Source organism: Panthera tigris, chromosome C1, assembly GCF_018350195.1.
Source record: "Panthera tigris isolate Pti1 chromosome C1, P.tigris_Pti1_mat1.1, whole genome shotgun sequence".
Taxonomy (NCBI): Eukaryota; Metazoa; Chordata; class Mammalia; order Carnivora; family Felidae; genus Panthera; species Panthera tigris.
In genome coordinates, this window is record NC_056667.1 from 8,492,982 (window position 1) to 8,507,307 (window position 14,326).

The 14,326-nt window shown below is 58.5% G+C and overlaps 1 protein-coding gene and 1 long non-coding RNA gene across 2 annotated transcripts; one reads left to right on the forward strand and one right to left on the reverse strand.

The window, feature by feature from the left end:
- Window positions 1-979: 979 nt before the first annotated feature.
- On the reverse strand, window positions 980-3,979 carry LOC122241240. The gene is made up of 3 exons (XR_006221275.1): window positions 3,741-3,979; window positions 3,077-3,298; window positions 980-1,383 (listed from the first exon to the last, which is right to left on the reverse strand). It is a non-coding gene; the product is annotated as an uncharacterized LOC122241240 (long non-coding RNA).
- Window positions 3,980-4,542: 563 nt separating this feature from the next.
- DRAXIN (dorsal inhibitory axon guidance protein) lies at window positions 4,543-14,326 on the forward strand. Its single transcript, XM_042997113.1, has 6 exons — window positions 4,543-4,995; window positions 7,304-7,494; window positions 8,227-8,338; window positions 8,764-8,853; window positions 9,700-9,789; window positions 13,573-14,326. The coding sequence occupies exons 1-6, from the start codon at window positions 4,545-4,547 to the stop codon at window positions 13,683-13,685; spliced, it is 1,047 nt and encodes a 348-aa protein (XP_042853047.1). The 5' UTR covers window positions 4,543-4,544; the 3' UTR covers window positions 13,686-14,326.

Consider the following 14,326-nt stretch of genomic DNA (forward strand, 5'->3'; position numbering starts at 1 on the left):
GTCTGAGAGTGTCTGTTGTCTTTGCTACAGCTTTCAGAATAGTTTAAAACATTTTTTTTTAAAGTGATGTTAGAATCAAACGTTTAAAGAAGCCCTGAAGCATCTCTAACAAATATGGTGGTTCGGATGTCTCGTTTTCACATGTGAGGAGGAGACTCAGCGTCAGGGAGAGGGGTTGATGGGCCAAGTTCTCCCAGTGGGTGGTTGTCTGGCTCACAGCCCGGACTGAGCTCGGTAATCCTCTGCTCTGTCAGAGCATCACTGATATTCCTGGCCCAGGATCCCCATCAGACCCACCCCCCACCCCCAGCCCTACTACCCCACCCCCCATCCCTCTTCCTCCCCACCCCCTCCCCCCATCCCAACCCACCGTGCGGCTGGTGAGCTGATCAGCAAGGCAGGAATGTGAGCCCTACAGCTGTCCTGGGATGCCCTGGGGGCAGTCCAGCTCCACAGTTGTCTGCCAGGCAGGTGGGACAGGAACCCCCCTAGTCCCCTGGCCCTAAATGCCAGGCTGTTGGGAGGGGAGGGGCTCAGGAATCACGGTAGACTCCAGCCTCAATTAAGTGCCTTCGTTCGCGTGTGCAGCCTTTGGATGGAGACAGCTCCCAGTCAATTGTCCCCACTGTGTAGGGACAGCTTAAGGACATGAGATAAGTTCTTTCCTCCCTGTCCCCAGCTGCCAGTGCCTGGTCCCCTTCTTGGGCCTCGACTGCACTCACAGCAATGACAGATTATGTGGGGGAGGCAGGTGACCCCTGATGAAGCTCAGTGCATGGTCGGTGGTGTGCAAGGACCGTCCACGTGCACTGGGTGAGTTGCATCATCTTGAATGTGTGGCTTTACCCTCCCGGAGCCTCGGTTTCCTCATTTTAAAAATGTAGAAAATGACATGCTGTGCAGGGCAGCGGGGAGGGACGCAGGGAGAAGTGGACGAAATCAGTCTCAGCGGCAGCTCCTATGATTACATTTGCTTTTGTTCTCTTTTGCTTTTAATGAGTCACTTAGATCTCAGTTACGAGAGGGGCATCTCTGGGTCGCGGATGGTCTTGAAGTCCCCTTGACAACTCTCATCCAGGGCAACTCCAGGCTGCTGGGGAGGGCATCCTCCCCGGGGGCCCGGAAGGGCGGACTTTGTGAGCAAGCCGCAGGCGGGGACAACCCTCCAGGGCTGATGGGGGTGGGGGAGGGGGGGGCCTGCTGCCCCTTTTTTGCCTGGATGCTCGGCGCTTTGTAATGCAGCCTCCAACTGGCTTTCAGAGTGACAGAAGTGGATTGGAGCCCCTCATCGCTGTGGATCCCTGGCACGACTTCTGTTAGCAGCCCACGTTTCCTGAGGCGCTTTGCCAGGCTGGCATCTCAGCTGCTGGGCTGTGCCAAGACCTGCGAACAAATCCCGTGGGCTTGGAGAGAGGGCTTCATGCAGTGGTCAGGGCAAAGTGGTGCCAGGATGCCCAGCCTTCACTCCAGTACTCATGCTCTCTCTCAAACCCACATGTGCGCGCACGTACACACACACACACACACACACACACCACCCTAGGAATTTATTCATGTTCTTCTGCTCAGGGTCACTTTGCGCTCAGTCCACTTCCATTCCCATCCACTGTCAGTGCCTGTTATTTGCAGGGTCCTGTAGATGTGATGGGAACAGAGGGAAGAGAGGGACAGAGCCCCCTAGGATCTTTCTGTCCAGTCAGTCTTTAAAAAAGCCTGCCCCGGCACAAGATGGCACATGAGGTCTTCAGGAGCTGGACACACATATGTGGGGGCGCGGTGGGGAGCATTTGTAACTGGGGGACTGACAGGGCTTCCTGGAGGAGAGGACATTTGGGATGGACCCCAGAGGACGGGCAGGATTTGGACAGAGAGAGATGGGGGGGGGGTGGAGAGAGGGGGTTGTTTGAGGCAGAGGGGACAGCCCAAGTGAGAAGAGAGATAGGAAAGGTGGGGTGTGTTTGGGGCCCGGAGAATAGTCTCTGTTGACCGTGAGGGGGAGGAAGTAGAAGCCAAGGCTGCAAAGCCAGGTCGGGGTCACGTTATACAAGGTTTTGAGTGCCGAGGTAAAGAGTCGCCATTAAATGGGAAGGCAATAGGGAGCCAAGGACAGTTTCGAGCAGGCGAGGGTCATGGTCAGAGGAATCTGTCAGCAGTACAAGCTGCTCTGGGGGCAGGACGGTGCCGGTAAGGTCTGGGGAGAGAAATGGCTCCCAGTGGGTGCATCGATCGGCACTGCACACTGAAATCCGTTCTTGCTTGTCCCAGGCTGGCTCGCGCGTGATTTGTGGGGTGCAAAGGGAGGGAGGGAACAAAGATGGCCCTGAAGCCAGTTGGGGTACCGTAAACAGACCCACGGCCATTGGAAGACTCTTGGCAACAGGACCCCGGTGGGAGAGAGAGATGCCAACGGGTGGCTCATGATGCCTGAGGAAGTGGCGATGGGCTTCCTCTTCCGGCTCTGCAGAGGAGGGGCTGTCGTCTGAGACAGTTCCCCGGGGGGGTCAGCGAGCTCACACCTTGGCTCTCAGAGTCACCGACCTGCTTCGCGTCAAGCATGCTGGCCCACGAGGGCCTGTGGGTCTGCCCACCCCTCCTCCTCTGCCTCATCTGGCCTCTTCCTGCACTTCTGGAGTGACCGGCCTCACCCCTCTCTATTCCCACCACCCCTGCCGGTGAGGGCACTCTGTGGGCTTCTCTCAGGCTATTGTCCCTGTGAGACAGAAGGGCCGCGCGGGGTGGGGGACAGCATCCCACACAGCCTCAAAGCCTTTCTCAGTCCCAGGCAGAGCGAAGCCTGGCCAACCAGCCTGGAGAGGAGTCTGCATCTGCCTCAGGCCCGGAAACAGGGTTCAAGGGGTTCCCCGGGGGCAGAACAATACTTGACTGACAGGCCTTTAGAATGGCCCCCCTCCTCCCGCCCAGCTGCCTCAGGAGCCCAGGAGCACAGGCCCCGGCTGCCTGAGCCCCGGCCTCCAGAGCCCTCATTATGGGAAGGCTGGAGGTGAGGTTGATGGGGCCGAATCCTCGTGTGGCCACTGAGGTGGACAGCAAGGCGGGCCAGGGCTTCATGGTTTACCGTCTTAGGCACGGAAGGCTGTGTGACGAGACAGGAGTTGTCACGCCATGCCATCCCAGGGTCCCACACGGCTCCTGAGGCTCTCCCGGGACGCGCAGGGGGCTCCCCGGGGTGGGAGGAAATAGGACGGCCTCTTTCTCTCAGTCGGTGGTTCTAGCAAGATCGGAGCTGCAGGCCGCGGAGGCAGGGCCTGGGCCTTGCAGGGGACCAGGACACTCCAGGCTGGAATGAAAGGAGAGCAGGATAAAGGACCCTGGGACCAGGCAAGGTGGGAGGAGCTGTTCCCCCCCTTCGGCCCCCCACCCCCTCAGAGTGGGTCAGCCTGGCGGGGCCCCGGCCTCCCTGTCGGGCCTGCCCTCCCCGCCCGTTTCGAGAGCCTCGCTGGGAGTTGGCTAAAGGCGAAGCTGTGGGTGGGGGAGCCGGGGGCAGGGAGGTTGTGGGGGGCAGGTGGGGCCACAGGGGGTGGTCGCCAGAGTTGGGCACCTGCCCCACCGTCCCCAGCCACAGGCCTCATGAGCCTTAGCTCCGACGTCTTCTGGAACATCCAGGGGTTGCTTCCTCCTCCCACAGGGGGGCGGCGGGGGGAGCAGTGTGTGCCCTGAGGAGGCCCCACTTCTGGTGGGCAATGAAGGGTTATCTTGAGGGTAGGTCAGGGTCAGCTCACCCCACCCTGCCGGGGTCAGAGCCAAGCTTCTTCCCAAGTTGCTCAGTGCCGGCAGAGACAGGGCTGTGTCAGAACCTCCCGGCCCCTTAGAGGAAAAGAAAAGAGCAAAGACAGGGACCGAGCGGTCTTGGGACAGCCACGAGGGAGGTGCAGAGCACAGACGTAGCAATTACATGTATGAGACTTACTAGGTGTGGCTTAACCTCTCTGGGCCTTAGTGGCTGTTCCAGAAAATGCTAGGAGCCACTTCAGAGGCTTGTCGAAAGGACAAAGTGATATGAGTTCCCGCAAAGCTCTGAACCCGATCCCTGCCCGTGGCACGCGCCCAAAGAGGCTGTTCTGTTTGTTCGGAGTTGGGCTTTGAGTCAAGCCTCGGGCAGGACAGGCCTGTTTCTGAGCTTGGAAGGACGCAGCTCATTCCGGGGGACTTGGCAAAGGGCAGAGGTCTGTGCAAAGAGAATTCTAGACGAATCTGGAACCTGGATGCTGCTTAAGCCAATCAAACCAGGACTTCCCAGCCTCGGCGCTGTGGTCTTCCTGGGCCGGCAAGCCTCCTTCGTGGGCCATCCTGTGCTAGCTGTAGGGTGTTTAGCGGCATCCCTGACCCCAGAAGGGGCAACACTGCCCCGCTATGACAACCAAAAATGTCTCCGGACATTGCCAAATGTCCCCCTCCATCCCTGCTGAGAGACACCGGGCTATGATGATGTGGGTGAGGGGATTTGCAGAAGTGGGGAAGCAGAAGACGAGGAGGGCTGTTGAGCTGTCTGCTCATGGTGCTGCTTTTCTTACAGACCAGAGCTCATGGCCGGGCCCAGCACCCACGCTGTCCCCATGCTGTTCCTCGCCCTCCTGGTGCTCTCGGAGCTGAGCCTGGCAGGCTCCCTGGGACCTGGAACCCCGGCTCGGAACCTTCCTGAGAATCACATCGACCTCCAGGGCCCAGCACTGTGGATGCCTCAGGCCAGCCACCACCGCCGGCGGGGCCTGGGCAAGAAGGAGCGGGGCCCAGGCATGCCCGGCCGGGCTCAGGATGGGGCTGTGGTCACCACCACCAGGCAGGCCTCCAGGCTGCCAGGGGCAGGGGAGCCGCTGCCCGGGCAGAGTCCTGCAGGCCTACTGGAGGACAAGGGCCCGCTCCTAGGGCTGGCACTGCCCTACCCGGAGAAGGAGAACCGGTCTCCCGGGTCAGAGAGGGTCAAGAAACGTGGCAGGGAGTTCAAGAGACGCAGGGAAAGGTTGAAACTGCACAGAGGTAGCCGGAGGTCTGCGAGGGGGTGGGGTCCTGACATGGAAAGGAGGGGTGGGGGGATGAGGGAAAGGCATACCGCCATGGCCAAGGGGACTCCAAGAGGGGGGTGGGGGCGGGCACAAGGGAAGTGGAGAAGTGTCGATGGTGTGAGAAGCCGGGGAGGATATCCAGAGGCTCCATAGAGGGCAGGCAGTGGACCCCCAGAGGAGGGGAGGGGGTCTCTCAAAAGTCGGAGTGATCTGGTAAGAGGAGGGAGCTGGGAGAGCCTTGGTGGTGGCTCGTGGGAATGATCCTCCTAAGTCAGGAAGCTCTGCCTTGTGTCTGACCGAAATCCACCCTACTATAAGCCCGGAGTAGAGATAGACTAGTTCGGTCCCCAACCAGGGGACTTAACACTTACTCAACTCTGAATCCCAGAGCGGGGACTGAGAGCTCAGACTCTGAAGCTAGGTCTGCCCCAGTTCGGCTGCGTCTCTGCCGCTTACTAGCTGCGTGCCCGGGACAAGTCCCCTTTCTGTGCCTCGGTGTCCCCTTTTGCAAAACGAAGATGAGGGCTCCATCTACCCTCAGTGTGGGCTCATAGAGGACTTAGATGCTTAGAATGGCACCTGACAAGCATCACGTGCCGTGAGCAGTAGCTGTTACTAGCTAATTCTCAACTTGCTCTCAGTGTGGAGTCACCGTCCCCTGACCCGGACACGGATGACCCAGGGAGAGACGTGGCGTCCTTATCCCTCCTGCCTCTGTCCTGTGTGTCTCTTGGGGTGCTCCCCCGTGGCCCTGGTCACCTTCTTTAAGTTTCTCCCACCTCCCCAAATCCCCGTGAGGGCCTAGCCGCCCCCTGGCCCCGGCCGCCACCTCCTTTGCCCACTCAGTCCCTGAACAAACATGTCCCAACAGCTGGGCCCAGGCAGCTCCTCCTGCCTGACCTGGCCCCAAGGCCACCAGGGGCCGACCAAGTGCCGCAAATGTGGGGCAGGTGTTCTCCAAGAGGAGCGTGATGGAGGCTGGGCACCCCCACCTCCTGCAACCGCTGGGGTCTTCCTTGCTAGGCCTCCTGAGACCCCCCCAAGTGGACAGAACACAGTCGAGAGATCCCCGCTTAGACTCAGCCTCCCACCCCCTTGGAGGTCACGGTCAGGTTGGGTGGGGGAGGCTGGCATCCTCAAGGACTCACGAGGCATGAACTCATCCTGGCTCAACTCCAGGCCCCAGCTCCATCGGACCAAGGGCCCCACCCCCACCCCAAGAGAGTCAGTGTGGCGGGTGAATGGAGGAGGGGACAGTGCTGGAGGCCAGGCCCGGTACTGCCGACCTGCTGCGGAGCTCTGGCTGACTGGGCCCCAGTTGCCTTGTCTGTAAAATGAATGGAGTGGATTCAATGGTCCCTAAGTCCCCTTTCTACTCTCTGGGGTTTGTTTCCGGAGGGTGGGGTGGCCCCGACTGACCCAATCAAACTCAAAGTCAGATCTTGCCCGAGAAAAAAGAGGCAAGGGTGAGCCCGGGGCCTCCAGCTTCTCTCAGAGCCCCTTTGTTCCTGACCACCTCCAATCCTGCACACTGTCCCCTCACACTCAACTTACCCCAATGCCCACGGGTCTTGGGAGGTGGCATCTGTGGCCAAAAGCATCGGCCTTGTGCTCAGATGGACCTGTGTTTGAATGCAGGCTCTGCTGTCCCCTAGCTGTGTGTCCTGAGGCAAGTTGCCTAACCTCTCTGTGCTTCCGTGTCCACACCACCCCCCATAGATGAAGCCTGAAGGAGCACCCATCTCCTAAGAGTTCCTACCGTGGTTAGATGAAATAATGCTTGTAAGGAAGGACCCAGCATACAACAGGGCGATGGTTATCACCACATAGGAAGCCCTTGCTTGTACGTGACAAACTGTGGATCTTGCCATCTCAAAGACCTCTCCCCAGTGCAGTGCCTCTCAGCCTCTCCTACTCACACCTCACCTCTTCCGGGAAGCCTTCCGTGGTCAATCCCACCAGTTCGCACTTGTTGCACTTACGCCCCCGGCTGTAACCTGACTTGAACTGGCCGGACTGCTGCTTTAGAGAGAGCATCCTTGGGCTGCCTCCTGGCGGCAACACTGCAAGTTCATTCAAGACCTCCCTCCTCTCTCCCCGCCACCCCAGTCCCTCGTTTCCACCTCCCCAGGAAGGTGGGCAACAGGAGTGTTGGCTGAGCCATGGCTTGGCACATAGTCCCTGCTGCCTCCTTGTTCGCAGATGGAAATGTGAGTTGTGCTGTGGGTTGACACAGGGTGGTGAGCAGATAAAGCTCCTGTGTTTCCCACTCCGTGTCTCAGGCCGAGCCTTGGTCCGAGGTCCTAGCTCCCTGATGAAGAAGGCAGAGCCGTCCGAAGACCAGGCACCGGATGCCACGATGGAGGAATCCTCCACCAGCCTGGCCCCCACCATCCTCTACCTAACCACCTTTGAGGCAGCACCTGCCACAGAAGAGTCCCTGATCCTGCCTGTCACATCCCTGTGGCCCCAGGTAAGGGGCCCCAGAAGAGCCTCATCGTATATTTAGGGAGACTGAGGCACAGGGGTGGGAGGGAGCGGGATGAGGCCACCGGGGCTAGAGGCGGACCAGGTCTCCTGATGCCTGTCCAACTCAGCTGCAGCCCGGCAGCCGCTCTCTGCTAAAAGGGCTGCTACTGTCCGGGACAAAGTGGTCCTAGGGTTCACTCCAGGGACAGGCAAGGGAGCAGGTGCCAGCTCAGCACACCGGGTCCGCATGGAAAAGAGCAGGGACCTCGGGGAAAATTTTCACACGTACCAACGCGTCCTTGTGCACTGATCCAGCCCTGAGACCGCTGGCTGTGAGGTGAACTGAGCGGCGGCCTCGCGGTGCTACAGAGCCAATGACTTGTCAGAGGAGAGAAGGGACAGGAAAGCGAGTGGCTGGGCTTCACCCAACTCCCCGGCTGCATAGGTGTAGAAACCCTGAGCAGGCACGAATGCCTTCCCGGTCCCTCCCTCAGGGGCCTGGCGGATAACTCACCTGTCTGCATTAATACCATCCCACTGGGGTGGTGGCTGCAGAGTGAGAGAACTGCTTAGGCAGCTGTCCCCGTGTCCCCAGGGCTGGGATTCCGGGCTGCCCAGCAGAGGACGAGCTGGCCTCTAAGGCGCCCTTCCTTAACCCCCTGGTTCTGGGGCCCCATGTTTCGACTCGCACCTGTTGGGAGCTCCAGGCTCCCTCCTCTCCATGTCCCTCCTGCAGGCTCAGCCCAGGCCTGATGGGGAGGTGATGCCCACACTGGACATGGCCTTGTTCGACTGGACCGATTATGAAGACTTAAAACCTGAGGTCTGGCCCTCTGCAAAGAAGAAAGGTATGTCCGCCCAGCCCTCCACCCCCACTCCTGGGTTCTCCCTCACCCCCCTCACTGTCTGTCACGGTGGGGGCCCCAGTGAGCCCAGCCTGACCTACAGGTGTCCAGAGTGGGAGGGCGTGGCGTCTAAATTGGCACTGACACCCACAAGGCAAAGGCTGTTCTCAAGTGCCGATCACGCGGCACACGTTTTCCTCTACCAGCTCGTTTTACCCGAAAAAAACAAAACAAAACTGTTAGGCCCATCCTGCTGTTGAGCCCATTTTAGAGAGGAGAAGACGAAGGCAGAGAGAGCGAGGTAGACAGTCCTGTCCACGCCACACCGTACCGGGGGCAGCGTGAGCACCCAGTCCCCGGCGCCCACGTGCCGAGTCTCTCTGCTCTGCTTGGCGTCAGCTTCTGACAGCAGAACTTCTCGTTGCCAGAGAAACACTGGGGTAAACTCTCCAGCGACGGTAACGGAACATCACCGGCTGAGGGTGAGCCGTGCGACCATCATCAAGACTGCCTGCCAGGTACGGAGCCAGCATCCGCCTTCAGGGCACACGGCTGGGTGCAGGGTCAGGGTTGGGGTGGTGGAGGGGAGGCTGCACGGGTGTGGGGACGTTCCCAGGCACGTGAGCAGGGCCTGTGGGTCCGTGGCCCTAAAAGGGAGAGAAATAACAAAAACCAGAGCTACCTCTTTCCTGAGTGTCGCTGTCATACTCGTACTTTATTTGCTCCTCATAGCAACCCAGGGAAAGGGACCCTGTCATCCCCAGTGTTTAGACCACCAGCTCCCGGACAGGCCGTTTCCTCTGCAACACATGGTTTTCACCCTGAGCGCAAAGAAAAGGCTTGATTTGGGGTCAACTGGACAGTCTTCCTAAGAGCTGGCTCGGTGTGTGGCGGGCAAAGCCCTGCCTGGGGTCTACCTTGGCCCCCCCGCCCCCCCACCCCCCTGCTGCTCCCCTGAGGCGGCAGGGGGGGGGGCGGGCGGGGGGGGAGGGGCTTCAGTTTTCCCATCTGTCAAAGTGGACCTTGGCAGCGATGATCCCTGAAGCCCCTCCCAGCTCCACACCCCCCCCCCAGCTGCTCTGCCCCCTCTCCCTGGGAGGCCATCCCACACCGCCTTCGCTCTGCCCGTGCTCTATCAATTGCCCATCTGGGGCAGCTGGGGTCTCTGCCACCCGCCCCTGGGGGGCCTCGGCCATGGCATCCATAGGTGGTCCCAGTAGGGAGCCTTGCGCACCAGATGGCCCACCCTGCCGGGCCACGGCCCTGCCACAGAGATGATGGATCTCCTGTCTAGTGGGACGGCGGGCTCGGCGGTGGGAGGGTCCGGGGAAGCGTGGCTGACCGCGCACTTGCTGTGTGAGCAGGGAGCTGCTGTGACCTTCGGGAACATCTCTGCACGCCCCACAACCGTGGCCTCAACAACAAATGCTTTGATGATTGCATGTGTATGGAAGGTGAGCCCGCACTCCTGGGGGGCGGGGGTCCCCTGGGCTCTGAAGAGGGTGGGCAGAGGGGCCCGCGGCCAAGAAGAGGGTGGAAGAGGGCCTCGGGAGCTGAAAACATGAGCAAGAACAGCTTTGCTCGGTGCCTTCCCAATCTGTGAACTCATTTAGTCTTGATTCCTGGCATTGGTTCTCAGATGTGCTTTTCTCACCTCTTGAAACACAAGCTGGCATGATCTCCTGTGATCTGGAGGTGGGAGAAGGGAGGAGAGGCGCGCATCTCTTTAAATAAGATCACATCTGAGGAGGCTGGTACTTTCATACCAGAATTCTATCCCTGGGGAGGCCTTCCAAGTGTGATAACAAGGGGTGGGGTGGATTTCCCAGCACTGTCCCAGGGGAGGATGCACTTGGCCAGCTACGTCCTTAACTCTTCTGAGCTCCCACCTGCCCAGGTGTGCCCCGCTGTGCCGGGCTCTTGTGCCGAGAACTTCACTCACGCCATCTCCCATAATCATGCACAAGCGTCCCGGGAAAGGGAGCTATTATGATCCCCCTTCCGCACATAAGCAAACCGAGGCACAGAGAGGTTAAGTGACTTGCCCGAACTCACACGGCCAGAAAAGTAGGGGAATGCTTTTAATTTTGCATTCTGAAACATTTCAAACATACGCGTTAGAAATCATTATTGCAACCATTAGCCCCCCAGAGTGATTTCCCATCATTCTGCATCAGGATTTACAGACTCACTGCCCATCTGTGCCACTTCTCCCCCCCACTCAGTTCCCAGTATGATTTTGAAGCAACTCTTGGGAGTTTACAGACATTTCACCTGTGATTAGTTCAGTATATCTCTCTAAAAGAGAAGTACGCTTTTAAAGATAAAATACCAAATGTGAACAATAGCTGCTCAGTATCATTCACTAGCTAATCAGTGTTCACGTGTTCTGAGTGGGAGAATTTGGTCGAGGTCCCTCTACTGACCATCCTGAGATACAAGCCCTGTTTTTACTCAGATTAGCCTCAAAAATTATCTGCGGTGAAAGCAATACACCTACACGGTCTAGTCAGTCAAGAAATATTTTGTTTGTTTGCTTTGAAAGAGAAAGAGAACAAGCAGGGGAGGGGCAGAGAGAGACGGGGGAAGAGAGAGAATCCCAAGCAGGCTCCACACTGTCAGTGCAGAGCCCACCGCAGGGCTCGATCTCACAAACTGTGAGATCATGACCTGAGTCGAGATCAAGAGCCGTACGCCCAACGGACTGAGCCACCCAGGCGTCCCCAAGTCAAGAAATATTTATTGAGTGTCAGGTACCGTTCTGGACACTCGAGATTCAGCGGCAAAGAGAACCGGCAAAGGGCACCCATGGATTCCATTCTAATGGGATGAACGGATACTAAGCAAATAAAGAGATAAGGTGTCTTTAGAAAGTAATAAGGGCTGTAAAGAAAATAATCCAGGTGGTCTGATGAGGATCAGACTTGTTTTAGGAAGGACAGACTGGAGGGGACAGTGGGGACCAGCCTCCAGAAGATGGAGGGTATAGGGACGGAGAGAGAGCCCCAGGCAAGAAGCAGGAGAGAGACCCCCAAGCAAGAAGCAGGCCAAAGGCGAGGACCTTGGGAGGAACAAGGCTGGTGTGTTTGAGTGGGCCCAGCATACAGTGGCCAACAGAGAAGGTGGCCCAAGGGCCGGGTGGGAGAAGCTAGCGGGGAGGATCACATGGGACGTTGTCAGCCTTGTTTGAGTTAGAATTGGAAGTCGTAGGCAGGTGTTAGGTGGGAGAGTGACATGGTCCCTGCTGCAGGATGCTGAGGGACAGGAGTGGAGATAGACAGGACCGACAGGGAGCTGAGGAGAAGGCAGGGTGGGAAGGGTGCAGGGAAACTGCCTTCTGTTACGTGTAGGCAGGGTTGGGGACCCATTTCACAGAGCAGGAGACTGAGGTATGGAGCCGGCAGGAGGGCACTCCAGTCCAGGTTGGCCAGAACACTTCTGAGGTCCGATCTCAATCCTTGGCCTCCAGGTCCAACCCCGAGCGCCCAGGTTGGGGGGGGGGGGGATGCGGCCCTGCTGAGCTGCACCTGCCTGGTTGGTGCCTGGCCGGGTGCTCAGGGGGTGGCCCCACCATCCAGGAATCCTTCCTTCTTTCCTCCCCTGGACCTCAGGCGGGAGGGGGCAGCTTTCCAGGCATCCGGAAGATAAGTCGGCATCCAAAGCCCCATCTGCTCCTTTCCTCTCATCCCTCTGGCACTGGTCGGTCCTGGAAGGAACGCTTGCTTCCTCCTGGGAGACTCAGGCTCCAGAAAAAAAAAGAACAGAAGTGACAACTCAGGCAGCTCATTAAAGATGGTCCAGGAGGCGGCTGTCACCAAGATGCCACACCAGAGGGATCTAGGCGGTGGCCAGGAACCCTCCTGAGGACCAAGAGTCCTGAGGACCTCTGAGAAACCCTGAAATGCTGAACACGGGGCCCAGGGCTTAAGTCCAACAGTCAGGGCCAGCCTGGGTTCTGGAGGGTTCTGAAGGGGCTTCTGTGGGAACCTAGTACTCCTGCTCATGAATCCCCTCCCCTTTCCAAGTGTCACTTGTGTGGCCACAGGTCTGGAAGCCCAGTGACCCAGGTGTAAATTCTAGACCACTAAGCACAAACTCTACCCAGCAGCTTGCTCCTTTATTCTCTGGATGGTGACATAAGTGAATCTTAAAGTAGCAATGTCCTCTCTCCCTGAGGTCACTCCTAACCTGAAGTGGTGGCATTGCTCAGGCCACACTCACATCTCTTTCCACCTGCCACCACCAGGAGGATGTGGCCTTCTGAGGCCTTAAATGAAAAATACATCTACCTGCCGTGTATCCCAGTAGATGCTGGTGGCCATGACAGAGAGAGCTTCAGCTAAGAAACCCTCCCACTGGTGGGCCAGAAGGGCCACACTGACTTTAATTTGGGTGGTCAGGGAGGGTCTTTGAGACGTGAAGGCTGTGAAGGAGCCAGGGATGCAGAGAGCTTGGGAAAGGGATTCTGGCTAAGAGAAAAGCAAGTGCAAAGGCCCTGGGGCAGAGCATGACTGGGTGTTGAGGAAAAGCAAGAAGACTGAGTGTGGCTGGAGTTGGTGAAGAGGAGAGTGGGAAGTGAAGAGGGCAGACGGGAGGCGGGTCCAGGTCCCAGGGGGTCGCCAGACTGGGAAGTTTGGATTTCTATTTGAGTTCCAGGGGGAGCCACAGGAGGTTTATAGGGGAGGGCAGAATCTGCATCCCTTTACACATTTTTTTAATAGACCATCTTTTTTAGCAGCTTTGGGATTACAGAAAACTTGCACAGAAAATACAGTTCTCCTGTGCCCTCTCCCCCCCACCCCCCTGCACGGTTTCCCCTGTTATCTTGCATTAGTGTGGTATGCTCTTTACAATTGAAGAACCATGGTCTTGATAAAGCCCATGGTGTGTATTCGGTTCACTCTCGGCATTGAGCATTCCACGGGTTTTGATAAATGCATCATGTGTCCACCATTCCAGTATCACAGAAGAGCTTCATGGCCCCGAACAGCCCCTGTGCTCCGTCTCTGCATCCTTCCTCCCCGCCCCCCCCCCGCCCGCCCCCCCGCCTATCGTCTTTTCTAAGCCCACTCGGGCTGCCGTGTGTTGAGTGGGTGGGTTTTAGGGCAGCACAAAGAAGGGCTGGTGGAAGTGTGCGGGGCGGTGGGGGCGGGGGTCCCAGAGGATGCGATGCGGGGAAGGAAGGGGCGGGCCCTGGCGGTGGGCCCCCCCTGACCGCCTTGACTCTCTCCGCTCAGGGCTGCGCTGCTATGCCAAATTCCACCGGAACCGCAGGGTCACACGGAGGAAGGGGCGCTGCGTGGAGCCGGAGACGGCCAACGGCGACCAGGGATCCTTCATCAACGTCTAGCGGCTCTGCGCGAGGCGCCTCCCCGCCGGCCTGGGGACCGCGCGCGCGCCGAGGTTTGGAGAAGCCGGGCAATTTGTTCGGAACTAGCCGTGCGAGATCGGATGGGGACTAGATGATCGAGGCTGCAGGCGCCAGCCCAGGACACTCAGCCCCGGCAGGGGAGCCCTGGGCGAACTGCCCCCGCCCAGGAGCCGAGCTGCGGCACACCCGCGCCCACCTCCCGGCCTCCGGAGGACCCACGAGGCCCCCGCGGCCCCGGGGGAACCGCGTACTCCGCGATGGCAATGTCGAGACTGCCCTCTACTGCCCGACCTCAGCACTGCAATGGAGAGGTTTCCGAGCGCGTAAAGGGACCACTCCCAGAGACCAGAGAACCCGAGGAGGTGACCGCGGGAACACCTCTGCCGTACCTGGCACTGTGCTAAATGCGTGCCATACGTTATCTCTCTTAGTTATCACAATGACCTTTCAGAGTGGGCATTATCACCGTTTTATAGGTGAGGAAAACCGAGGCAGAGTTAGTTATGACTTGTCCAGGGTCCCAGATCAATGCTCCTCAAACCTTAGCCTGTGTAAGAACCCCCGGGGAGATCTGGCTCAAATGCAGATTCTGGCTCAGTCGCTTCAGCATTTTTAACAAG